This window comes from Pteropus medius, unplaced genomic scaffold (assembly GCF_902729225.1).
Source record: "Pteropus medius unplaced genomic scaffold, Ma_sr-lr_union100, whole genome shotgun sequence".
In the NCBI taxonomy this organism is placed as follows: Eukaryota; Metazoa; Chordata; class Mammalia; order Chiroptera; family Pteropodidae; genus Pteropus; species Pteropus medius.
In genome coordinates this window covers 19,842,163-19,866,816 of record NW_024352784.1, presented here as the reverse complement: position 1 = coordinate 19,866,816, position 24,654 = coordinate 19,842,163, and the positions used below count along the sequence as shown (strand labels likewise).

The following is a 24,654-nucleotide window of genomic DNA, read 5'->3' as shown; positions in this document are numbered from 1 at the left end:
ACCTGAGGAAGTTCACGGCAGGATCTGGCCAGGAGCAGCAGGCAGATGGAGACAGATCGCAGAGGGCTTACAGAGCATGACGCTTGTAACAAAGAGAAGGATCCCGGCCTGTGTGACACTTGCGTGTCTGCAGATGACATTCAGGGACTGGAATGCAAGCTGACGCCCTGGGTATTGGGGCCTAACACACAGCATTCAGGTTCGGTCCAGAGGTACAACGTATGTCACAGGTTGTGCGTTGAACTTGTCCTAGCGACATGAATGAACCGGGACACGTGTGATTCAGAAGAAATGTAAGGGGACAACAGACACACAGGGGAAGCTCCTAGAAAAGAGGTGCTGGAGTAGTGATGGCTTCCTTATCTTTGCAGGGCCGTGACCGGGGCCTTCCTGCTGGACTTCAGCCCATGCACCCAGGGAACACGGCAGATGCCAACGTGAGGCACAGAAGGGAACCAACAGTGACCATCCCACTGCACCTTCAGTCTAGCCCAGCCTGGGGCAGAGACGCTGGGGCTTAGACAGTGCAGAGTGACGGGGTCCTGAGGGAAAGGTGACTCTCCCCGCACCTGCACTCCCATCCCCACCCCCTGATCCTCCTCCATCTCTTCTGCTGAGGATGTGGTGGCTTCGAGGACCTCCTTGGTTCCCAGGTCTGCGAAGGGATCCTGACACCATCATCTGTGTGGTCAAGAGGACAGAGTCACCACTTTCACAACGATAGCATGAATTGGGCTGGGACAAGGAACAGATCCTATGTAAGGATGGAATTAGGTGAATATTCTTATTTACTATCAGCACATTGTCTGCAAAGTCATCCCATGACCAAGGACATGGAAAATCCTAAAACTCCATGGCCCTGAAATTCCTTCCTCAGAGTCACCATTTCTTACCCAGCCATCTGCCCGATCACCACCCGTGACGAGGAGGCTGGACTTTGGGCCTCTGGTGCAGCTGCAGATGGGGCAGGCAGGGGGTGAAGGGAGGAAAGAGGTTTGTGTTCGAGGCTGTGTCACTGTGTCCTGTGTTCGGTGGAGGGACCCGACTGACCGTCACAGGTGAGTCTCCCCCTTTCCCTCCTTCCTGGTGTCTACACTGAAGTTTGGGTTGATTTTCTTCTCCTTGTCGTCCATTGTAGTTCTGGGGTCTGAATAGCTCTGGATTTCTGTACCTTCACCTTTTCTGTCCGCCCGTCTCAGCATCCTGTACCCTGTTTTGCTTCTAAGGACCGTGGTGGGGACAGGATAGGGCAATCTCAGGGACATCTCATGCCACTTCTCACTCTGACCTTAAGCTCCCTCCCCAGGGGACTTCAGCTCTGGGCTCCACAATGTCTGACTGCCTCAGGGTCTCTGAGTCCTGGGGTCCTGGGAGAATGAAAGGGCCGTGGGACCGTGGGAGTGGGGGCTCTCGCTCCTGAGCCAAGGCCAGCGGATGTAGGAAGCAGGCTGAGATCTGCTAAACTACACATGTGTGTGTGTCACTCTTGGGCTCTGTCCTTTCTGGGTGGTAGGTTGGAGCTAGTGCGCAGATAGTGAGAGGAACTTTATGTTGGAGACATGAAGGGGATGAGGAGGAAGCAAGACAAAGTGGACAAAGACGGAGGGAGAACTTCTGACGAGATGACTGTAGTTGCTGGGGTATTGCCCGTGCTCCAAAGGAGGCAGGACTTTTTATACAGGACAGATGTCAGGACACTCAGGCCCCAGAGGGGGCCTCGCGACTATCATCATGGTAAGAGATTTCTCAGAACAGATACTTGTGTTGGGGACCTGTTTTGGGACAGGTGACAGGGTCCCAGGACAGAGGAATTCCCCCAGGATAAATCATAGGAAAAGGAAAGGCGTCCGAAAAAACGGACTGACTAAGACCAGAACAGCCACCTCCCAGGGACACTCGCTGACACCCTAGAATTCAGCCCGGGTGCTGAGCGCCCTGGAGCGTGGTTGTGGAGAGTGAATCAGGGACTTCAACGATGGTGTCAGGGGGATTGTGAGCAAGTATCTCCCTTCCTGAAAGAAAGGAGAGTCTAAGGCCAGGACAGACAGATGACTTGTTTTGAGGACACTTGGGAAGGGACGACAGGCAGATCAGGGAACCGACAGATGCCCCAAGACAAACAGAGTCCTCAGGAAAGATGCAGGGTCAAGGTGAGGCCAGCCAGTATCAGGATAACTCAAGTGCTACAGTCAGTCAGGAGAACTGTGAACTTGAGAGTGGAACGAGGGGCGCAGAGTTGTCAAGAGTCAGGCAGTGAGATTCTCCAACAGGAGGTGACTGTCACCTCCCATCCCGGCCATGAGGAAAGTGGAGCAACAGCAGGCTGGCGCCCTAGACCTGGAACTGGGGGAGATGTAACCACATCGTGTCTGAGGTCGGCAGCTCCCACATTGGAGACCAGATCTGTGACCTCCTGTCCCTCCGTCTCCCCGCAGGTCAGCCCAAGTCTGCACCCGCGGTCACTCTGTTCCCGCCCTCCTCTGAGGAACTCAAGGCCAATAAGGCCACACTGGTGTGTCTCATCAATGACTTCTACCCCGGCGCCGTGACGGTGGCATGGAAGGCGGACGGCAGCACCGTCACCCAGGGCGTGGAGACCACCAAGCCCTCGAAACAGAGCAACAACAAGTACGCGGCCAGCAGCTACCTGAGCCTGACGCCTGAAAGCTGGAAATCTAAGAGCAGCTACAGCTGCCAGGTCACGCACGAGGGGAGCACCGTGGCGAAGACTCTGACCCCCTCACAGTGTTCTTAGGACCCTCTGCCCACTCCAGGCCTTGTAGTCCGGGGACGGCTACCGCTGAAAGACTCCCAGACTATCTCTTCTCCCAGCCCCCAGTCGCCTCCTCCCTGCACCCAAATAACTCTCAATAAAATGTGCTATTGTCAATCAGACATCATGCTCTCTGCTCATTCTTGATTCATGCATTTTTGTCCTGACTCCACTGTTTCCGGTTTCACAATCCTCCTGGCCCTGTGGGAAAGGCGCCAGTGGAAGGAGTCGCCCTGTTTTCCTGAGGGGAAGATTCACTCTCATCCTGAATCTCCCAGAGAATGTTCCAGAACAGGTGATGCATGTAGCGCGACACAGGACAATCCAACTAGGCACCTTCCCTAATTTCACTGTTCTGTGTGGACTCTGTCCACCCCCGAGGCCCACTCCTCTCGGTCCCCACGGTCTCCAGGAGAGAGCCTGGGCTCCCTTCCCTGGATTCCTCACGTCTTGCAATTCACATGCCTTCCACTACTCTTTAGGCTTTCCAGGAGATCCCCAGCCTCAAAGTCTGCAGATTTCCTCCTTAGGATCCTCGCCTTGTCCTAGTTTACTGGGAAAGGGCCTCTGCCCAGTCCTTCAGGCCCACAATGTCACAGAAATTACAGGACTCTCAGTCCCCAATGTGAGTCATTCACTCCATTCTCATCCGTGGGGACCTTCCTACCTCATGTCTCTCACAGGGGTCCCAGCTGTGTTCAAGTCCCCTGGGAGAGAAGTCCTGTCAGCTCTCTCATCACCTTACGGCCAGCCTCCGCTGACTCCACCACAAACCCTGATGACCATTTCTGATCAGGTGGCCTGCCTGGGAACTGCATGTCAAAATCAAGCATCCGGATCGAGGAATGTGCCATTAACTACCATGTAAACCACACTCCACCCTTTTCTAATTAAAAAGTTAAAAAGAGAAGTCAATAATAATAATAATAATAATACACACACAATAATAACACACACACACAATATCATCAACACACAAACACACACACGATCAAGGACAAGTACCAATGCACAAAAACTGACACACACAAATGCTCGTGAAGACACACGTCCATTCACTCATCTGGCATGAAGATCATTTCTCTGCGAGGTTCTGTAAGAGCTGAGGAAGGAGATACTGAGCAGATGCCTCAAAGAATAGCCAGTCAAGAAAGTCCACGGGTTCTGGGTGTCCTGGCGTGACCACTGACGAGTGAAAAGGCAGGGACATTCCTGACCAGATTGAGAGTGAGACCAGGAGACCTGAGGAAGTTCACGGCAGGATCTGGCCAGGAACAGCAGGCACATGGAGACAGATCGCAGAGGGCTTACAGAGCATGACGCTGTGTCACAGAGAGAAGGATCCAGGCCCGTGTGACACTTGCGTGTCTACAGATGATATTCAGGGACTGGAATGCAAGCTGACGCCCTGGGTATTGGGGCCTCACTCACAGCATTCAGGTTCAGTCCAGGGGTACAACGTATGTCACAGGTTATGGGTTGAACTTGTCCTAGCGACATGAATGAACCGGGACACGTGTGATTCAGAAGAAATGTAAGGGGACAACAGACACACAGAGGAAGCTCCTAGCAAAGAGGTGCTGGAGTAGTGATGGCTTCCTTATCTTTGCAGGGCCGTGACCGGGGCCTTCCAGCTGGAGTTCAGCCCATGCACCCAGGCAACGCGGCAGATGCCAACGTGAGGCACAGAAGTGTGACCAAATAGTGACCATCCCACCGCACCTTCAGTCTGGCCCAGCCTGAGGCAGAGATGCTGGAGCTCAGGACGGTGCAGAAGGGTCTGGGTCCTGAGGGCAAACGTGATTCTTCTCCCACCTGTGTTTCCCATCCCCACTCGTCACCCTGCTCCATCTCTTCTGCTGAGAATGTGGGGGCTTCCAGGACCTCCCCCGATTCCCAAGTCTACAAAGAAATCCCGATGCCATCATCTGTGTGGTTAAGAGGACATAGTTACTAATTTCACAATGACAACATGACCTGAACTCGGCCATGGAACAGATACTACGTAAGGATGAAATCAGGGGGAAATTCTTCTTCACTATGAGCACATTGTCTCCAAAGTCATCCCATGACCAAGGACATGGAAAACCCTACAACTCCATGGCCCTGAAATTCCTTCCTCAGAGTCACCACTTCGTACCCAGCCATCTGCCCGATCACCACCCGTGACGAGGAGGCTGGACTTTGGGTCTCCAGTGCAGCTGCAGGTGGGCCTGGGCAGGGGGTGAAGGGGGTGAAAAGAGGTTTGTGTTCGAGGCTGTGTCACTGTGTTATGTGTTCGGCGGAGGGACCCAGCTGACCGTCACAGGTGAGTCTCCCCCTTTCCTTCCTTCCTGGGGTCTACACTGAAGTTTGGGTCGATTTTCCTCTCCCTGTCATCCAGTCCAGGACTGGGGTCTGAATGGCTCTGGATTTCTGTACCTTCACCTTTTCTGTCTGCCCGTCTCAGCATCCTGTTCCCTGTTTTGCTTCTAAGGACCGTGGTGGGGACAGGATAGGGGAATCTCAGGGACATCTCCTGCCACTCCTCACTGTTTACTGAAGCTCCCTCTCCAGGGAACTTCAGCTCTGGGCTCCACGATGTCCGACTCTCTCAGGGTCTCTGAGTCCTGGGGTCCTGGGAGAATGAAGGGGCTCTGGTACCGTGGGAGTGGGGCTCTGGCTCTTGAGCCAAGGCCAGGGGATGTGGGAAGCAGGCTGAGATCTGCTAAACTACACATGTGTGTGTGTCACTCTTGGGCTCTGTCCTTTCTGGGTGGTAGGTTGGAACTAGTGTGCAGATTGTGAGAGGAACTTTATGTTGGGGACAGGGAGAGGATGAGGAGGAAGCAAGACAAAGTGGACAAAGACGGAGGGAGGAATTCTGATGAGATGACCATAGATACTGGGGTATTGCCTTTACTCCAAAAGAGGCAGGACTTTTTATACAGGACAGATGTTAGGACACTCAGGCCCCAGAGGGGGCCTCACAACTATCATCATGGTAAGAGATTTCTCAGAAAAGGTACTTATGCTGGGGACCTGTTTTGGGACAGGTGACAAGGACATATCTAGAGACGGACACAGAGGTCCTAGGACAGAGGAATTCCTCCAAGATAAATCACAGGAACAGGAAAGGCGTCCGAAAATATAGACTGACTAAGACCAGAACAGCCACCTCCCAGGGACACTCGCTGACACCCTAGAATTCAGCCCGGGTGCTGAGCGCCCTGGAGTGTGGTTGTGGGGAGTGAATCAGGGACTTCAACGATGGTGTCAGGGGGACTGTGAGCAAGTATCTCTCTTCCTGAAAGAAAGGAGAGTCTAAACCAGGACAGACAGATGACCTGTTTTGAGAACACTTTGGAAGGGACGACAAGCAGTTCGGGGACCGAAAGATGCCCCAAGACAGACAGAGTCCTCAGGAAAGATGCAGGGTCAAGGTGAAGCCAGCCAGTCCCAGGATAGCCCAGTGCTGCAGTCGGTCAGGAGAACTGTGAACTTGAGAGAGAAACTAGGGGCGCAGAGTTGTCAAGAGTCAGGCAGTGAGATTCTCCAACAGGAGGTGACTGTCACCTCCCATCCCGGCCATGAGCAAAGTGGAGCAACGGGAAGGCTGAGTCCCTCTGCCTGGAACGGCACGAGCTGTACCCACATCAGGACTGAGGTCGGCAGCTCCCACAGTGGTCATCTGACCTTTGACCTCCTGTCCCTTCCTCACCCCGCAGGTCAGCCCAAGTCTGCGCCCGCGGTCACTCTGTTCCCGCCCTCCTCTGAGGAACTCAAGGCCAATAAGGCCACACTGGTGTGTCTCATCAATGACTTCTACCCCGGCGCTGTGACGGTGGCCTGGAAGGCGGACGGCAGCACCGTCACCCAGGGCGTGGAGACCACCAAGCCCTCGAAACAGAGCAACAACAAGTACGCGGCCAGCAGCTACCTGAGCCTGACGCCTGAAAGCTGGAAATCTAGGAGCAGCTACAGCTGCCAGGTCACGCACGAGGGGAGCACCGTGGCGAAGACTCTGACCCCCTCACAGTGTTCTTAGGACCCTCTGCCCACTCCAGGCCTTGTAGTCCGGGGACGGCTACCGCTGAAAGACTCCCAGACTATCTCTTCTCCCAGCCCCCAGTCGCCTCCTCCCTGCACCCAAATAACTCTCAATAAAATGTGCTATTGTCAATCAGACATCATGCTCTCTGCTCATTCTTGATTCATGCATTTTTGTCCTGACTCCACTGTTTCCGGTTTCACAATCCTCCTGGCCCTGTGGGAAAGGAGCCAGTGGAAGGAGTCACCCTGTTTCCCCGAGGGGAAGATTCACTCTCATCCTGAATCTCCCAGAGAATGTTCCAGAACAGGTGATGCAGGTAGCGCGACACAGGACAATCCAACTAGGCACCTTCCCTAATTTCACTGTTCTGTGTGGACCCAGTCAACCCCCGAGGCCCACTCCTCTCGGTCCCCACGGTCTCCAGGAGAGAGCCTGGGCTCCCGTCCCTGGATTCCTCACGTCTTGCAATTCACATGCCTTCCACTACTCTTTAGGCTTTCCAGGAGATCCCCAGCCTCAAAGTCTGCAGCTTTCCTCAGGAATCTCGCCTTGTCCTACTTTACTAGGACAGGCTCTCTGCCCAGTCCTTCAGGCCCACAATGTCACAGAAACTACAGGACTCTCAGTCCCCGATCTTAGTCGTTCACTCCATTCTCATCCGTGGGGACCTTCCTACCTCATGTCTCTCACAGGGGTCCCAGCTGTGTTCAAGTCCCCTGGGAGAGAAGTCCTGTCAGCTCTCTCATCACCTTACGGCCAGCCTCCGCTGACTCCACCACAAACCCTGATGACCATTTCTTCTCAGGTGGCCTGCCTGGGAACTGCATGTCAAAATCAAGCATGAGTGTCTAGTAATGGGTCATTAACTACCTTGTAAACCGATTCACCTGCTTAGAATTAAAAGCTATTCTATCACACACACAAACACACACACACACAAACACATGCACACAAACACACACATACACCCACACGTACGAATGCACATAAACAGACACACACAAATGCTCGTGAAGACACACGTCCATTCACTCATCTGGCGTGAAGATCATTTCTCTGCGAGGTTCTGTAAGAGCTGAGGAAGGAGATACTGAGCAGATGCCTCAAAGAATAGCCAGTCAAGAAAGTCCATGGGTTCTGGGTGTCCTGGTGTGACCACTGACGAGTGAAAGGGCAGGGACATTCCTGACCAGGTTGAGAGTGAGACCAGGAGACCTGAGGAAGTTCACGGCAGGATCTGGCCAGGAACAGCAGGCAGATGGAGACAGATCGCAGAGGGCTTACAGAGCATGATGCTTGTCGCAAAGACAAGGATCCAGGCCTGTGTGACACTTGCGTGTCTGCAGATGACATTCAGGGACTGGAATGCAAGCTGACGCCCTGGGTATTGGGGCCTCACACACAGCATTCAGGTTCAGTCCAGAGGTACAACGTATGTCCCAGGTTGTTGGTTCACTTGTCCTAGCGACATGAATGAACCGGGACACGTGTGATTCAGAAGAAATGTAAGGGGACAACAGACACACAGGGGAAGCTCCTAGAAAAGAGGTGCTGGAGTAGTGATGGCTTCCTTATCTTTGCAGGGCCGTGACCGGGGCCTTCCTGCTGGGATTCAGCCCATGCACCCAGGCAACGCGGCAGATGCCAACGTGAGGCACGGAAGGGGACCAACAGTGACCATCTCACTGCACCTTCAGTCTGGCCCAGCCTAGGACAGAGATGCTGGGGCTTAGACAGTGCAGAATGACGGGGTCCTGAGGGAAAAATGACTCCCCCCACACCTGCACTCCCATCCCCACCCCCAATCCTCCTCCATCTCTTCTGCTGAGGATGTGGTGGCTCCCAGGACCTCCCCGGTTCCCAGACAGCATGAATTGGGCTGGGACAAGGAACAGATCCTATGTAAGGATGGAATTAGGTGAAAATTCTTATTCACTATCAGCACATTGTCTACAAAGTCATCCCGTGACCAAGGACATGGAAAATCCTAAACTCCATGGCCCTGAAATTCCTTCCTCAGAGTCACCACTTCGTACCCAGCCATCTGCCCGATCACCACCCGTGACGAGGAGGCTGGACTTTGGGCCTCCGGTGCAGCTGCAGATGGGCTTGGGCAGGGGGTGAAGGGGGGAAAAGAGGTTTATGCTCGAGGCTGTGTCACTGTGTATTCTGTTCGGCGGAGGGACCCAGCTGACCGTCACAGGTGAGTCTCCCCCTTTCCCTCCTTCCTGGGGTCCACACTGAAGTTTGGGTCGATTTTCCTCTCCCTGTCATCCAGTCCAGGACTGGGGTCTGAATGGCTCTGGATTTCTGTACCTTCACCTTTTCTGTCTGCCCGTCTCAGCATCCTGTACCCTGTTTTGCTTCTAAGGACCGTGGTGGGGACAGGATAGGGGAATCTCAGGGACATCTCATGCCACCTCTCACTCTGACCTGAAGCTCCCTCTCCAGGGGACTTCAGCTCTGGAGTCCACAATGTCCGACTGCCTCAGGGTCTCTGAGTCCTGGGGTCCTGGGAGAATGAAGGGGCCGTAGGACCGCGGGAGTGGGGGCTCTGGCTCCTGAGCCAAGGCCAGGGGATGTGGGAAGCAGGCTGAGGTCTGCTAAACTACACATGTGTGTGTGTCACTCTTGGGCTCTGTCCTTTCTGGGTGGTAGGTTGGAGCTAGTGCACAGATAGTGAGAGGAACTTTATGTTGGGGACATGAACGGAATGAGGAGGAAGCAAGACAAAGTGGACAAAGATGGAGGTAGGAATTCTGACGAGATGACCGTAGGTGCTGGGGTTTTGCCCGTGCTCCAAAGGAGGCAGGACTTTTTATACAGGACAGATGTCAGGACACTCAGGCCCCAGAGGGGGCCTCACAACTATCATCATGGTAATAGATTCCTCAGAACAGATACTTTTGCTGGGGACCTGTTTTGGGACAGGTGACAAGGACATATCTAGAGACGGACACAGAGGTCCTAGGACAGAGGAATTCCTCCACGATAAATCATAGGAACAGGAAAGGCATCTGAAAATACAGACTGACTAAGACCAGAACAGCCACCTCCCAGGGACACTCTCGCTGACATCTTGGAATTCAGGCCAGGTGCTGAGCGCCCTGGAGTGTGGTTGTGGGGAATGAATCATGGGCTGCAGGTCATAGGGGGACTGGGAGCAAGTATCTCCCTTCCTGAAAGAAAGGAGAGTCTCAGGCCAGGACAGACAGATGACCTGTTTTGAGGACACTTGAGAAAAGACGACAGGCAGATCTGGGACCAACCGATGCCCCAAGACAGACAGAGTCCTCAGGAAAGACGCAGGGTCAAGGTGAGACCAGCCAGTACCAGGTTAGCCCAGTGCTGCAGTCGGTCAGGAGAACTGAGAACCTGAGAGAAACGAGGGGCGCAGCGTTGCCAAGAGTCAGGCAGTGAGATTCTCCAACAGGAGGTGACTGTCACCACCCATCCCGGCCAAGAGCAAGGTAGAGCACTGGGCAGACTGGGGTCCACGCCCTGGACCTGGGAGAGCTGTACCCACACGAGGACTGAGGTCAGCAGCTCCCACAGTGGAGACCAGACCTCTGACCTCCTGTCCCTCCCTCTCCCCGCAGGTCAGCCCAAGTCTGCGCCCGCGGTCACTCTCTTCCCGCCCTCCTCTGAGGAACTCAAGGCCAATAAGGCCACACTGGTGTGTCTCATCAATGACTTCTACCCCGGCGCCGTGACGGTGGCCTGGAAGGCAGATGGCAGCACCGTCACCCAGGGCGTGGAGACCACCAAGCCCTCGAAACAGAGCAACAACAAGTACGCGGCCAGCAGCTACCTGAGCCTGACGCCTGAAAGCTGGAAATCTAGGAGCAGCTACAGCTGCCAGGTCACGCACGAGGGGAGCACCGTGGCGAAGACTCTGAGCCCCTCACAGTGTTCTTAGGACCTTCTGTCCCCCACTCTCAGATGACTTCCTCAGCCAGGCACCTCTTTCCCCAGCTCCCCACTGTACCCCTGAGACCCCAGCTCAGAATCGGCTCAGACTGGGCAGGTCTCACTTCCTCATCATGTTTCCTTCACTTCAATAAAGACTTAATCATTTATCATCGGACATTTCTCATGTGCATTGTGCGTCTGATCACCCGTGTGGCCTAACAGGTTACTGTCCCAAGGGCGATGTTGCCCCACCGTGAAATCCAGTACCTCTGTCCACCCACCTGGCACATTCCCTAGGGTTCAGCTGACATCTGAATACGCTGGGAGCCATGACCCAAAATTTTCCTGCGGTTTTGACACCAGGGATGCAGGCTGAGCCACTTGGGAAGAAAGAGAGTCAAGTGAGAGGGATCCGGGGCACGGCAGGCGGATCGGGGAGTAATGATGATTAGGAGCTTCCACAAGGGTGGCACTGAGTCAAAGGCAGAGTATGGGCAAAGAAGAACTTTGGGCCAAGGTCATGTTTTTAGAGGAACAGACCATTAACTTCCCTGTTCGCTCAAGGATCCCAGGTGAGGGATTCGTAGTTGGTCCGTCACCACTGAGACATAGAACGGTCTGAACAATGCATCTTGTAAGTACAGTTCTCAAACATTCACGATGAATGTGAGCTCAGTAAAGACACTGACAAGCCCTCCAGCAGAGAAATAGTTCAATACCATATAGCCTGACAATTTCCCATCGTTATCATGCCCCCGACGAACGCAGTGAGCCCTGGAACACTCTTTAAGACAATGGTGTTCGTGGTCACTGGTGCCGGGAATAGAGTGTCAGGCTGAGGCATAATGAAGCTGAGTTTCTGTTCTCATGGGCCTGGGTCAGGGTCAGGCTCAACGTGGCCTCAGCAGGGTGTTAGCGCCTCATCACGGACGGTGTCATCTTTTGAAGTAGGGCCAGGGAGACTTTTTGATGGTTGCTTTATGAATGGAGCAGGTGATATCAGGCCGCATGAGTGGGGCCCCGGGAGAACGGGATGAATGAGAATGGTCACCGACCTGGACCCAGGATTTTCAAGGGAGGGTATGCCAACTGGAATTCAGGAGTAGAGGAAGGGCAGGACAGACAAGCTCAGGGCAGCGTGAATGCGTCCCCTGGGCTATGGCAGGGTTAGGCTTCCTGGGCATTCCGTGTCCCTAGACCTACCGCGCACAGCCACAATGACCCCTCACTCACTGTGGACAAGCCTGGGGTGCGATTGCCACTGGTGTCAGAGACACTTTCTCAAAGGGCCTGAGGCAGGTGAGGTCAGCCTTGCACAGGTGCAGGCCTGACCGGCTCTGGCCGTCGTCAGTGCCCTGGGCCTCTTGGGTAGGACATGGAGCCGCCTTTCCCAGAGCTGCTGCACAGCCAGGACAGCCCAAGGACAAAGCCTTCGAAGAAGGAGCTCTGAGCCACAAAGGGTCCGCCTTTGAGCTTGATCCCAGCCACATCGGCCTCTCATCAAGCCCAGGAAGGGGAAGGGTGTCGATGTCCTAGTGTCCCACTGGACCTGCCTGACCCCATTTCACAGAACTGAGAACTGAGACCCCCCAGCACGAAAGGGACCCCTCCTAACCTCCGTCATCTCAAGGGCCCTGCTGAAGAGAAGGCCAGAATCCAGCCACCCCGAGCTGAAACCACCTAGAAACTAAGTCCTCTTTAAGCTTTTAGGATGTTTTTATTACAATGATAGGAAAACACAAAATAACGAGACACGATAAAAAAAATAACCCCATGTTCCTACCTACTGGTGCCCAAAACATCAATTCACTGATGATGCCAACACAGCCACGGCACAATATTTTGAAACTAATTTCATATATTATATCTTTTCATCTTTAATATCTCGTCCGTGTCCTGGAAATATAGGGAGACAAAAAATAACTGCGTATCACTAAAAACAAATGGAAAGTATCAAGAGTTCCTTAATATCAAGGAATAGTTCATCACGTTCTCATCACAGTTACATAAATGTCTAGTGTATTTATTTAGTTCATTTTTTGGTGCTGTTGTTATTTTGTGGATTTTAATTTTTAATCGGCATTGGTGAGCACGTACTCGAATCTCTTCTTGCCAGGTAAGGTCACGATGCAGCCCTCGGTCCCCAAGCTGTAACCAAACGGTTCTGTCTCCTTCAGTTTTCCCTGGAACGTGGCCCTAGGAAGAACAAACGAGGTCCAGCTGTGACTTATTGGCAATACCGCTTCCCGGGATGGTTGGCTACAGCCATCAATGTGATGCCAACTGCCTCGCATGCTCAATATTCATCAGGAAGGAATGGTACCCGGCGATATTTCCCTCCAACCCTCCTCGCCCTGTGAGGGCTGCACCATGTGCATGGAGGGAGAGCCTGGAGCTGCTCCTTTCCAGCCCATGGTGTGTTTCATACTCTAGTGGAAAAGGAGAAATGGAGACTCGTCCCTTTTGTCCAGCATTTCACAAAATTCAGACAACAGCTCCATTTGGGAGTCTGAGTTTCCAGGGATCATACTACTGAGCACATGAGTCACCTGTCCTGGTACGCCATAGCGGTGGGATTAACGTTGGGGGCTTAAGTTTCCCTTTGCACAGCAGATGCCAGCCTGGGGCAGTAGCCCCGACTTCCTCCATCACAGCTGCAGACTGGGAGCTGTGGGTGGGGCTGGGCCTCCCAAGGAGGGGTTTTTGTATGAGACTGTGTCACAGTGTTGGGTGTTCGGCGGAGGGACCCAGCTGACCGTCTTAGGTGAGTCTCCTGTTCCCCCTCCTTGCCTGTTCTCTCAGAGGTTTGGATAATTTTCTGCTGTGTTTGCTCTTTTTCTGTGTTTTCTTTCACCCCTTGGCCAACGCTTCAGCCAGGATCCCAGTCCCTGGGGCCCTGACCTCTTCCCCTCCTTGCTCTTACTGTCCTGCTTGCCTCCACCGGTCACCTCTGACCCCGAGGCAGAGAAATGGACAGGGTGACGTGGACACTCTTCGATCTGTCTGCCAGGGTCATGCTGATTTCCAGACTTGCTCCGTTCTGTCCTCCCATTTGGGCTCCTGTTTGTCCAGCTTTGCCTCTGGGGTTCCTGGGGGCCCCATCTCACGGAGAAGAGGGAACTAAGAGTATTGAAGGCATGACCACATAGAGACATCAAAGGACCTAGAACCCTCGGGACTGAGTCTGGGGACACACAGGTCAAAGATTCAGGGAAGCTCCCCGGGGCTCTGGGACTAGAGATCCAGGGCCAAGAATGGTGAAGGGGTAGAGGGGCTCCCCAAGGCCTCTGGACAGTGGCCATGTGGAGTCCTCTGCCGCTCTAGACTCAGGGAACCCGGCAGAAGGGAGGACAGAGGGAAGGCGTAAGGTGCCAGACCCCAGGAACCGGACAAGGGACATCGGATGACAGGGTGTGAGGGACACCAGGGTCTCTGCAGAAAATAATCCCTTCAATAATGAAGATAAACCCCACAGCATGAAATCTCTAATGATATGGCTATAAGACCAGAGAGATAAAAACAAAACTGTAGAGTCTGAGAGACCCACAGACAGGCAGACAACTCTGATCACCCCATGTGAGGCTCCAGGAGAAACAGATTTGGGTCAGAACAGGCTTTAGAGCAAAGGCCCTAAGGCATCCAGTAAAGAAGTGTCAGCTCAGTTATATCTCCAGAATCTCGCGACGGAAGGTGACAAAACTCAGATGATCCCGTCAGGGACAGACAGGCACACATTACGACAGACCCAGTCTGAGTGTCAGGAGGTTGCAGGACGAGGACAGTGAGACTCAGAAATCTGTTAGAAGGGCCAGGACCCATGAGGGTACCAGGACAGGTAACGGAAGGTATCCAGGAGTTTCTCAGAAGAGAGAAAAACTTCTATGGGAAACACACTAAACCAGCCTCCCTTTAACAGACACTCAGACAGAGATGGTCCAAAGCAAGGGATCTTAACCTAACACTAGAGACTTCAAAAACACCTCCAGACTGAGATCAACAGATCCAAGGGAGAAAGGCAACCCTCTCAACTCCTGCCCCTACCTCACCCCGCAGGTCAGCCCAAGTCTGCGCCCGCGGTCACTCTGTTCCCGCCCTCCTCTGAGGAGCTCAGCGCCAAAAAGGCCACACTGGTGTGTCTCATCAATGACTTCTACCCCGGCACTGTGACGGTGGCCTGGAAGGCGGACGGCAGCCCCGTCACCCAGGGCGTGGAGACCACCAAGCCCTCGAAACAGAGCAACAACAAGTACGCGGCCAGCAGCTACCTGAGCCTGACGCCTGAAAGCTGGAAATCTAGGAGCAGCTACAGCTGCCAGGTCACGCACGAGGGGAGCACTGTGGAGAAGACTCTGACCCCCTCACAGTGTTCTTAGGACCCTCTGCCCACCCCACAGAGAGGCAGGAACAGAAGGATACCCGGGAGGATCCGCCTCCCAACCCCGAATCAACCTCGTCCCTGTACCCCATCAGCTCTCAATAAAATGTGCTATTGTCAATCAGACATCATGCTCTCTGCTCATTCTTGGCTTACACATTTTTGTCCTGATCTACAACATCCCCAGGTGACACGACCCTCCTGGTACTGCGGGAAAGGAGTCAGGGGAAGGTGTCTCCATATTTCCCTGGGGGTGAGTTTCACACGGAATAGCCCAGAGAATGTTCCAGAACAGGGGATCCTTGTAGCACCAATCAGAATAACCCACATTCACGCCTTGTCCTTTTCGCTTTTTTCGTGTCTATGTCCACCTTCAAGACCCACTCTCCATGTCCCCATGGCCCCCAGTTGAGAGCCTAAGCTCCCTCACATGATTGCTCAGTCGAGGCATTCACATGGCTCCCATGGCTTCCTGGCATTTTGAGGAATTCCTATTCCCAAATCTAGAGCCTCCCTCCACACTTAGGACTCCCCTTCTCAACTTCACCAGGGACAGAGCCCTGTGCCCAGTCCATCAGGCATCACTGTCACACAAATTGCAAGACCCTCAGTCCCTGGACCCCAGTCATTTACTCCATACACATCCTTGGGGACGCTCCTATGACATGTGTCTCACAGGGTTCCCAGCTCTGTTCAAGTCTCCTGGGAGACAAGTCCTGCCAGCTGTCTCATCACCTTACGGGGCAGCCTCCACTGACTCCACCACGACACCGAACGACCGCTTATTCTCAGCTGACCTGCCCGAGAACTGGGTGTGAAAATCAAGCATTTGATTCTAGGAATGGGACTAGAATTCTAGAATGGGACTTGCCTGTAAATCGATTCCCGTTCTTACAGTAAAAGCTGTGCTATATCACACACACACGCACACACACACACACACACAATACACACACACACTCACACTCACACAAGTACGAATGCACAAAAACAGACACTCACAAAATGCTCATGGAGACACACGTCCATTCACACACATGGCCATGAAGATCATTTCTCTGCGAGGTTCTATAAGAGCTGGGGAAGAAGGTACTGAGCAGGGGACTCAGGAAGAACACAAACAAAGAATAGCCAGTCATCAAAGTCCACGGGTTCTGGGTGTCCTGGTGTGACCACTGACGAGTGAAAGGGCAGGGATGTTCCTGACCAGGTTGAGAGCGAGACCGGGAGCCCTGAGGAAGTTCACGGCAGGATCTGGCCAGGAACAGCAGGCACATGGAGACAGATCGCAGAGGGCTTACAGAGCATGACGCTTGTCGCAAAGACAAGGATCCAGGCCCGTGTGACACTTGCGTGTCTACAGATGACATTCGGGGACTGGAATGCAAGCTGACGCCCTGGGTATTGGGGCCTCACACACAGCATTCAGGTTCATCCAGGGGTACAACATATGTCACAGGTTGTGGGTTGAACTTGTCCTAGCGACGTGAATGAACCGGGACACGTGTGATTCAGAAGAAATGTAAGGGGACAACAGACACACGGGGGAAGCTCCTAGAAAAGAGGTGCTGGAGTAGTGATGGCTTCCTTATCTTTGCAGGGCCGTGACCGGGGCCTTCCTGCTGGAGTTCAGCCCATGCACCCAGGCAACGCGGCAGATGCCAACGTGAGGCACAGAAGGGAACCAACAGTGACCATCTCACTGCACCTTCAGTCTGACCCAGCCTAGGACAGAGACGCTGGGGATTAGACAGTGCAGAATGACGGGGTCCTGAGGGAAAGGTGACTCTCCCCGCACCTGCACTCCCATCCCCACCCCCTGATCCTCCTCCATCTCTTCTGCTGAGGATGTGGTGGCTTCCAGGACCTCCCCGGTTCCCAGGTCTGCGAAGGGATCCCAACACCATCGTCTGTGTGGTCAAGAGGACAGAGTCACCACTTTCACAACGACAGCATGAATTGGGCTGGGACAAGGAACAGATCCTCTGTAAGGATGGAATTAGGTGAAAATTCTTCTTCACTATCAGCACATTGTCTGCAAAGTCATCCCATGACCAAGGACATGGAAAATCCTAAAACTCCATGGCCCTGAAATTCCTTCCTCAGAGTCACCACTTCATACCCAGCCATCTGTCCAATCACCACCCGTGACGAGGAGGCTGGACTTTGGGCCTCCGGTGCAGCTGCAGATGGGCCTGGGCAGGGGGTGAAGGGGGTGAAAAGAGGTTTGTGTTCGAGGCTGTGTCACTGTGTGCTATTTTCGGCGGAGGGACCCGGCTGACCGTCACAGGTGAGTCTCCCCCTTTCCCTCCTTCCTGGGGTCTACACTGAAGTTTGGGTCGATTTTCCTCTCCTTGCCGTCCAGTCTAGGACATGGGTCTGAATGGCTCTGGCCTTCTGTACCTTCACCTTTTCTGTCTGCCCGTCTCAGCGTCCTGTACTCTGTTTTGCTTCTGAAGCCTCTGGTGGGGACAGGATAGGAGAATCCCAGGGACCCCTCCTGCCACTCCTCACTGGAACCCGGGGCTCCCTCTCCAGGGGACTTCACCTCTAGGCTCCAGGATCCCAACTCTCTCAAGGTCTCTGAGGTCTGGGGTCCCGTGAGAATGGAGGGACCATAGGTCCGTGGAGTGAGTGGCTCTGGCTGATGCACCTAGGCCTAAGGATGTGAGAAGCAGGCTGAGATCTGCTGAACTGGACATGTGTGCATGTCACTCTTGGGCTCTGTCCTTTCTGGGTGGTAGTTTGGAGCTGATGCAGCGATATTGAGAGAAACTTTATGTTGGGGACATGAAGAGGATGAGGAGGAAGCAAGGCAAGCTGCACTAAGATGGAGAGAGGAATTCCGATGAGATGACCGCAGAGTGCTGGGGTTTCGTCATGCTCAAGACAGAAAAGACCCATTAGACAGGACAGATGTCAGGATGCTCAGGCCTCAGACGGTGTTTCACACCTATTATGACTGTCAGAGTGTTCTCACAACAGAATCTTGTTCTGGGAACCTTTTTTCGAGACAGGTGACAAGTTAAGGCCTTGACAGGCACACTTTTGTCCTAGGACAGAGAGATTCCCCCAGGATAAATCACTGGATCAGGAAAGGTTTCAGCAAATACACAGACCAGACTAAGACCAGAACAGCCACGTCCCAGGGACACTCTCGTAGACACCCAGGAATTCAGTCCGGGTGCTCACAGCCCTGGCATGTGGTTGTGGAGGTGGTTGGGGGCTGCAATGATGGTGTCAGGGTCTGTGACCAAGAAACTCCCGTCCCGTAAGGGAAGAGAGTCTAAGGCCAATACAGACAGATGCCTTGTTTTGAGAACACAGGGGAGAGGGATCTTAGGGCAGATCTGGGACTGACAGATGCCCCAGGACAGTCGGGTCCTCAAGAAATAGGAGTGTCAACGTGAGGCCACCCAGCACCAGGGCAGCAGAGGTGCCACAGTCGGTTAGCAGGACTGTGAGACTGAGGGAGAAACGAAGGGCCCAGAGCTGCCAAGAGTCAGGAACTGAGATTCTCCAACAGGAGGTGACTGTCACCTCCCATCCCAGACACGAGCAAGGTAGAGCATTGGGCAGACTGTGGCCCACGCCCTGGACCTGGGGTAGCTGTACCCACAGCAGGACTGCGGTCGGCAGCTCCCACAGTGGAGACCAGATCTCTGACCTCCTGCCCGTCCCTCACCCCGCAGGTCAGCCCAAGTCTGCGCCCGCGGTCACTCTGTTCCCGCCCTCCTCTGAGGAGCTCAGCGCCAAAAAGGCCACACTGGTGTGTCTCATCAATGACTTCTACCCCGGCGCTGTGACGGTGGCCTGGAAGGCGGACGGCAGCCCTGTCACCCAGGGCGTGGAGACCACCAAGCCCTCGAAACAGAGCAACAACAAGTACGCGGCCAGCAGCTACCTGAGCCTGACACCTGAAAGCTGGAAATCTAGGAGCAGCTACAGCTGCCAGGTCACGCACGAGGGGAGCACCGTGGAGAAGACTCTGACCCCCTCACAGTGTTCCTAAGACCCTCAGCCCCCTCTATCGCTTGGAGACGGGGGCGGCTGCCACTGAAAGACTCCCAGACTATCTCTTCTCCCAACCCCCAGTCGGCCTCCTCCCTGCACCCAAATAAATCTCAATAAAATGTGCTATTGTCAATCAGACATCATGCTCTGTTCATTCTTGATTTACGCATTTTTGTCCTGACTCCACCATTTCTGGTTTCACAATCCTCCTGGCCCTGTGCGAAAGGAGCCAGTGGAATTTGCTCCACGTTTCCCTGAGAGAGTTTTTCACCTTCACAAATATCACCCAGAGAATGTTCCAGAACAAGGAATCCTGGCAGCATGACCCAGGAGAGCCCACGTTCACACCTTCTCTATATCACTGTTCTTCTTGGTCCCTGACTACCCTGAGGCGACTCCTCTTGGTCCCCATGGCCCCAGAAGTGAGCCTGAGCTCCCTCCCCCGGATTCCTCAGTCTTGCCATTCACATGGTTTCCGTGGCTTCCTAGCATTTTGGGAAATCCCCATCCACACAATCTAGAGCCTCCCTCCACACTTAGGACTCTCCTTCTCAACTTCACCAGGGACATGGCCCTGTGCCCAGTCCATCAGGCATCACTGTCACACAAATTACAGGACCCTCAGTCCCTGGACCCCAGTCATTTACTCCATACACATCCTCGGGGATCCTCCTACCACATGTGCCTCACAGGGGTCTCAGCTGTGTTCAGGTCTCCTGGGAGACAAGTCCTGCCAGCTGTCCCATCACCTTACGGGGCAACCTCCACTGAGTCCACCACGACACCGAACGACCGCTTATTCTCAGCTGACCTGCCCGGGAACTGGGTGTGAAAATCAAGCATTTGATTCTAGGAATGGGACTAGAATTCTGGAGTGGGACTTGCCTGTAAATCAATTCCCGTTCTTACAGTAAAAGCTGTGCTATATCTCACACTCATACACACACACGCGCACACACACACACACACACGCACACACACACTCATACAAGTACGAATACACAAAAACAGACACTCACAAAATGCTCATGAAGACACACGTCCATTCACCCACATGGCCATGAAGATCCTTTCTCTGCGAGGTTCTGAAAGAACTGGGGAAGAAGGTCCTAAGCAGGGGACTCAGGAAGGACACGAACAAAGAATAGCCAGTCATCAAAGTCCACAGATTTTAGGAATGAGACTACAATTCTAGAATGGGGCTAACCTGTTAACCGATTCACCTTCTTACAAGTAAAAGCTGTGCTATCACACGCACAAAGAGGTCCAGATGCACATAAACATAAGCTCAACACAACCATCACAAACGTGGCATTGTTGGGCATTTCTTTGGGGGGCTTCAGAAGAAGTGGTGTAGGTGGTACAGAGGTAGAGACCCAGGTTGAACACACAGAAACAGTAGCCAGTCATCGCAGTCCCCAGGTTCTCAGTGTCCTGGGGTGACCACTGACGAGTGCAAGCACAGGGACATTCCAGGTGACCTGAGGAAGTTGGCGGCAGGAGTCTGGTCAGGAACAACAGGCAGCATCCTCTACCTCGTTTTGCTTACAGAGCATGACACTGTGTCACAGAGAGACGATTCCAGGCTTCTATGTCTCTTCTATGAGCTCTGCAGGTGACAATGGAGAGACCAGAATGCAGGCTGAGGTTCGGGGTGTTGCAGACCCACTCACGGCTTGCAGGTTCAGTCCAGAGGTTCGATGTATATCACAGGATGTGGGCTCACCCTGTCCTACCAACATTAGTGAACCGGGATATGTGTGATTCAGAAGAAATGTAAGGGGACAACAGACACAGTGGGAGCTCATAGAAAGGAGGTGCTGGGAGTAGCGATTGCTTCCCTGTTTTTGTAGGGCCTTGACTGGAGCATTCCTCCTGGAATTCAGCCCGTGCACCCAGGCAATGCAGCAGATGTCAACAAGAGAGACAAAAGGGGGACCGAGTAGTGACCATCCCACTGCACCTTCAGTCTGGCCAGGCTACAGAGACATTGGAGCTCAGGATGGTGCAGGAGGATCTGGGTCCTGAGGGAAAAGTGATTCTCCTCCCACCCACACTTCCCATCCTCACCCCGTCACCCTGCTCCATCTCTTCTGCTGGGAATATGGTGGCTTCCAAGACCCCTCACTATTCCCAGGTCTGCAAAGGGATCCCGACATCATCATCTGTGTAGTTAACAGGGCATAGTCACCATTTCCACATTGACAACATGAACTGGCCTGGGCCATGGAACAGATCCTACATAAGAAGGAAATTAGGTGAAAACTCTTATTCAATATCGGCACATTATCTCCCATGTCATCCCATGACAAAGGACATGGAAAATCCTAAAACTCCATGGAACTGAAATTCCTTCCTCATGGCCACCACTTCTTACCCAGCCATCTGCGCGATCACCACCCGTAACGAGGAGGCTGGACTTTGGGCCTCCGGTGCAGCTGCAGGTGGGCCTGGGCAGGGGGTGAAGGGGGTGAAAAGAGGTTTGTGCTCGAGGCTGTGTCACTGTGTTATGTGTTCGGCGGAGGGACCCAGCTGACCGTCACAGGTGAGTCTCCCCCTTTTCCTCCTCTTGGTGCTCCATACTGAAATTTGGGTCGATTTTCCTCTCCTTGCCGTCCAGTCTAGGACTGGGGTCTGATTGGGTCTAGACTTCTGTACATTCCCCTTTTTTGTCTGCCCATCTCAGTATTCTATATCTTGTTTTGCCTCTGAGGCTCCTGGTGGGGAAGGATAGGAGAATCCCAGGGACATCTCCTGCCACTCCTCACTGGAACCTGGAGCTCCCTCTCCAGGGAACTTCACCTCTGGGCTCTAGGATGCTCGACTGCCTCAGGGTCTCTGAGCCATGGAGTCCTGGGAGAATGGAGGGGCTGGCTGTAGGACCGCGGGACTGCGGGGCTGTGTCTGAAGCGCCAAGGCCAGGGGATGTGGGAAGCAGGCTGAGACCTGCTGAACTGGACTTGTGTGTGTGTCACTCTTGGGCTCTGTCCTTTCTGGGTGGTAGGTTGGAGTTATTGCAGCAATAGTGACAGGGACTTGATGTTGGGGAATGAGAGGAGGAGGAGGAAGCAAGGCCAGTGGGCGAGGATGGAGGGAGGAAATCCAAGGTGATGGCCGCAGCTGGGTTTATGCCATGCTCCAACACAGGGAAGACCCTTAGACAGGACGATGTCAGGAGACTCAGGCCCTAGAGGTTGCCCCACACCTAATACCACTGTAAGAGAGTTCTCAGGACAGATCCTCTTGCTGTGGACCTATTCTGGGACAGGTGACAAGGACAGGTCTTGACAGGCACACTGATGTCCTAGGACAGAGGAATTTTCCTAGGATAAATCATGGGTATAGGGAAGGCTTCAGAGAACACACAGCCAAGACTAAGACCAGAACAACCACCTCTGAGGGACACCCTTGAAGACACCCTGGAATTAAGCCGCCGTGCTGACCGCCCTGGAGTGTGGTTGTGGAGGTGGATCGGGGGCAGCAAAGATGGTGTCAGGGGGACTGTGAGCAAGAAACTCCTGTCCTTAAAGGGATGAGAGTCTAAGGCCAAGGCAGACTGATGCCTTATTTTGAGGACACTGGAGAGAGGGACAATAGGCAGATCTGGGACCGACAGAGGCACCAGGACAGTAGAGTCCTCAGGAAAGATGCAGTGTCAAAGTGAGAGCAGCCAGTACCAGGGCAGCAGAGGTGCCGTGGTGGGTCAGGAGGACTGTGAGCCTGAGGGAGAAATGAGGGATCAAGAAAGGCCCAGAGCTGCCAAGAGTCAGGCACCGAGATTATACAAAAGGAGGTGACCTTCACCTCCCATCCCGGACATGAGCAAAGTGTTGCTGCGAGCATACTGGGGCCCACGGCCTGAACCTGAGGGTGCTGTACCCACAGCAAGACTGAGGTCCGCAGCTCCCACAGTGGAGATCAGACCTCCGACCTCCTGCCCCTCCCTCACCCCACAGGTCAGCCCAAGTCTGCGCCCACGGTCACTCTGTTCCCGCCCTCCTCTGAGGAGCTCAGCGCCAAAAAGGCCACACTGGTGTGTCTCATCAATGACTTCTACCCCGGCGCTGTGACGGTGGCCTGGAAGGCGGACGGCAGCACCGTCACCCAGGGCGTGGAGACCACCAAGCCCTCGAAACAGAGCAACAACAAGTACGCGGCCAGCAGCTACCTGAGCCTGACGCCTGAAAGCTGGAAATCTAGGAGCAGCTACAGCTGCCAGGTCACGCACGAGGGGAGCACCGTGGCGAAGACTCTGACCCCCTCACAGTGTTCTTAGGACCCTCAGACCCCTCCAGCTCTTGGAGTTCAGGGGCGGCTACTGCTTAAAGACTCCCAGACTATCTCTTCTCCCAACTCCCAGTCGGCCTCTCCCTTTACCCAAATAACTCTCAATAAAATGTGCTATTGTCAATCAGACATCATGCTCTGCTCATTCTTGGTTTACGCATTTTTGTCCTCACTCCACCATTTCCGGTTTCACAATCCTCCTGGCCCTGTGGGAAAGGAGCCAGTGGAAGGAGTCGCCCTGTTTTTGTGAGGGGGAGTTTCACTCTCAACCACGATTGCCCAGAGGATGTTCCAGAACAGGGCACCCTGGCAGCACGACCCAGAACAGCCCCCGTTCTCACCTTCCCCAATCTCCCTGTTCTTGTGTGGCTTCTGTCCACCCCTAAGAACCACTTTCCTCGACCCCCATGGCCCACACAAGAGAGCCCGAGCTCCCCGCCCCTCCAGATTCCTCAATCACATGCCTTTCGTCGCTTCTTGGACATTCTGGAAAATCCCACCACACCGTCTAGAGCCTCCCTCCTTTCTTAGGTCCCCACTTTCTCCTACCTCACCCGGGAAACACCCTGTGCCAGATCCTTCATGCTCTCACTGTCACACAAACAACAGGACCTCCGTCTATGGACCATGTCATTCACTCCACACTCCTGTTTGGGGAGCTTTTTAACAAATGCGTCTCATAAGTGTCACAGCTCTGTCAATTCTCTCCATGCCCTAAGGCCACCCACCGCTGACTCCACCACAAGACCTAATATCCGCTTGTTCTAGGATGACCGGCTCGTGGCCTACAGGTCAAAATCAAGCATCAGATTCTAAGAAAGAGCCATTAACTAGCCTATAAACCAATTCACCTACTTATGAGTAAATTCTGTGCTAAGGCACACACACTCACACACACACAGATACGAATACACATGAACATACACTCAAAAAGAGAATATTCATGAAGGCACACATCTATTCACAAATATGATGGTGTCAGGATCCCTTTGTAGACCTGGGAATTGAAGGTGGTCCTGGAAGCCACCACATTCTCAGCAGAAGAGATGGGTGTTTCTCTAGAGCGTTCTGGAAGAGATGGGGTAGGAGGTACTGAGATGGGGGCCCAGGGTAGACACACAGAAACAACAGCCAGTCATTGTAGTCCTCAGGTCCTGGTGTGACCACTGACATTCATATGCAGGGACATTCCTGACCAGGTTGAGAGTGAGACCGGGAGCCGTGAGGAAGTTCACGGCAGGATCTGGCCAGGAACAGCAG

At 53.7% G+C, this 24,654-nt stretch overlaps 6 gene segments (V, D, J or C); all 6 read left to right on the top strand.

Moving 5' to 3' along the window:
- The first annotated feature begins 821 nt into the window (after positions 1–821).
- LOC120590559 (immunoglobulin lambda constant 1-like) lies at positions 822–2,895 on the top strand. The segment is given in 3 exon segments: positions 822–856; positions 955–1,058; positions 2,436–2,895. Coding segments are annotated over 3 exon segments (459 nt in total).
- A 1,469-nt stretch (positions 2,896–4,364) lies between these two features.
- LOC120590558 (immunoglobulin lambda constant 1-like) lies at positions 4,365–6,940 on the top strand. The segment is given in 3 exon segments: positions 4,365–4,451; positions 4,970–5,081; positions 6,481–6,940. Coding segments are annotated over 3 exon segments (519 nt in total).
- A 1,993-nt stretch (positions 6,941–8,933) lies between these two features.
- Positions 8,934–10,798, top strand: LOC120590098 (immunoglobulin lambda constant 3-like). The segment is given in 2 exon segments: positions 8,934–9,009; positions 10,406–10,798. Coding segments are annotated over 2 exon segments (381 nt in total).
- Positions 10,799–13,331: 2,533 nt separating this feature from the next.
- Positions 13,332–15,132, top strand: LOC120590557 (immunoglobulin lambda constant 3-like). The segment is given in 2 exon segments: positions 13,332–13,482; positions 14,772–15,132. Coding segments are annotated over 2 exon segments (471 nt in total).
- Positions 15,133–16,941: 1,809 nt separating this feature from the next.
- On the top strand, positions 16,942–19,245 carry LOC120590556 (immunoglobulin lambda constant 1-like). The segment is given in 3 exon segments: positions 16,942–17,080; positions 17,252–17,383; positions 18,786–19,245. Coding segments are annotated over 3 exon segments (591 nt in total).
- Positions 19,246–20,863: 1,618 nt separating this feature from the next.
- Positions 20,864–23,523, top strand: LOC120590555 (immunoglobulin lambda constant 1-like). The segment is given in 3 exon segments: positions 20,864–20,883; positions 21,552–21,652; positions 23,064–23,523. Coding segments are annotated over 3 exon segments (441 nt in total).
- The last annotated feature ends 1,131 nt before the right edge of the window (positions 23,524–24,654 follow it).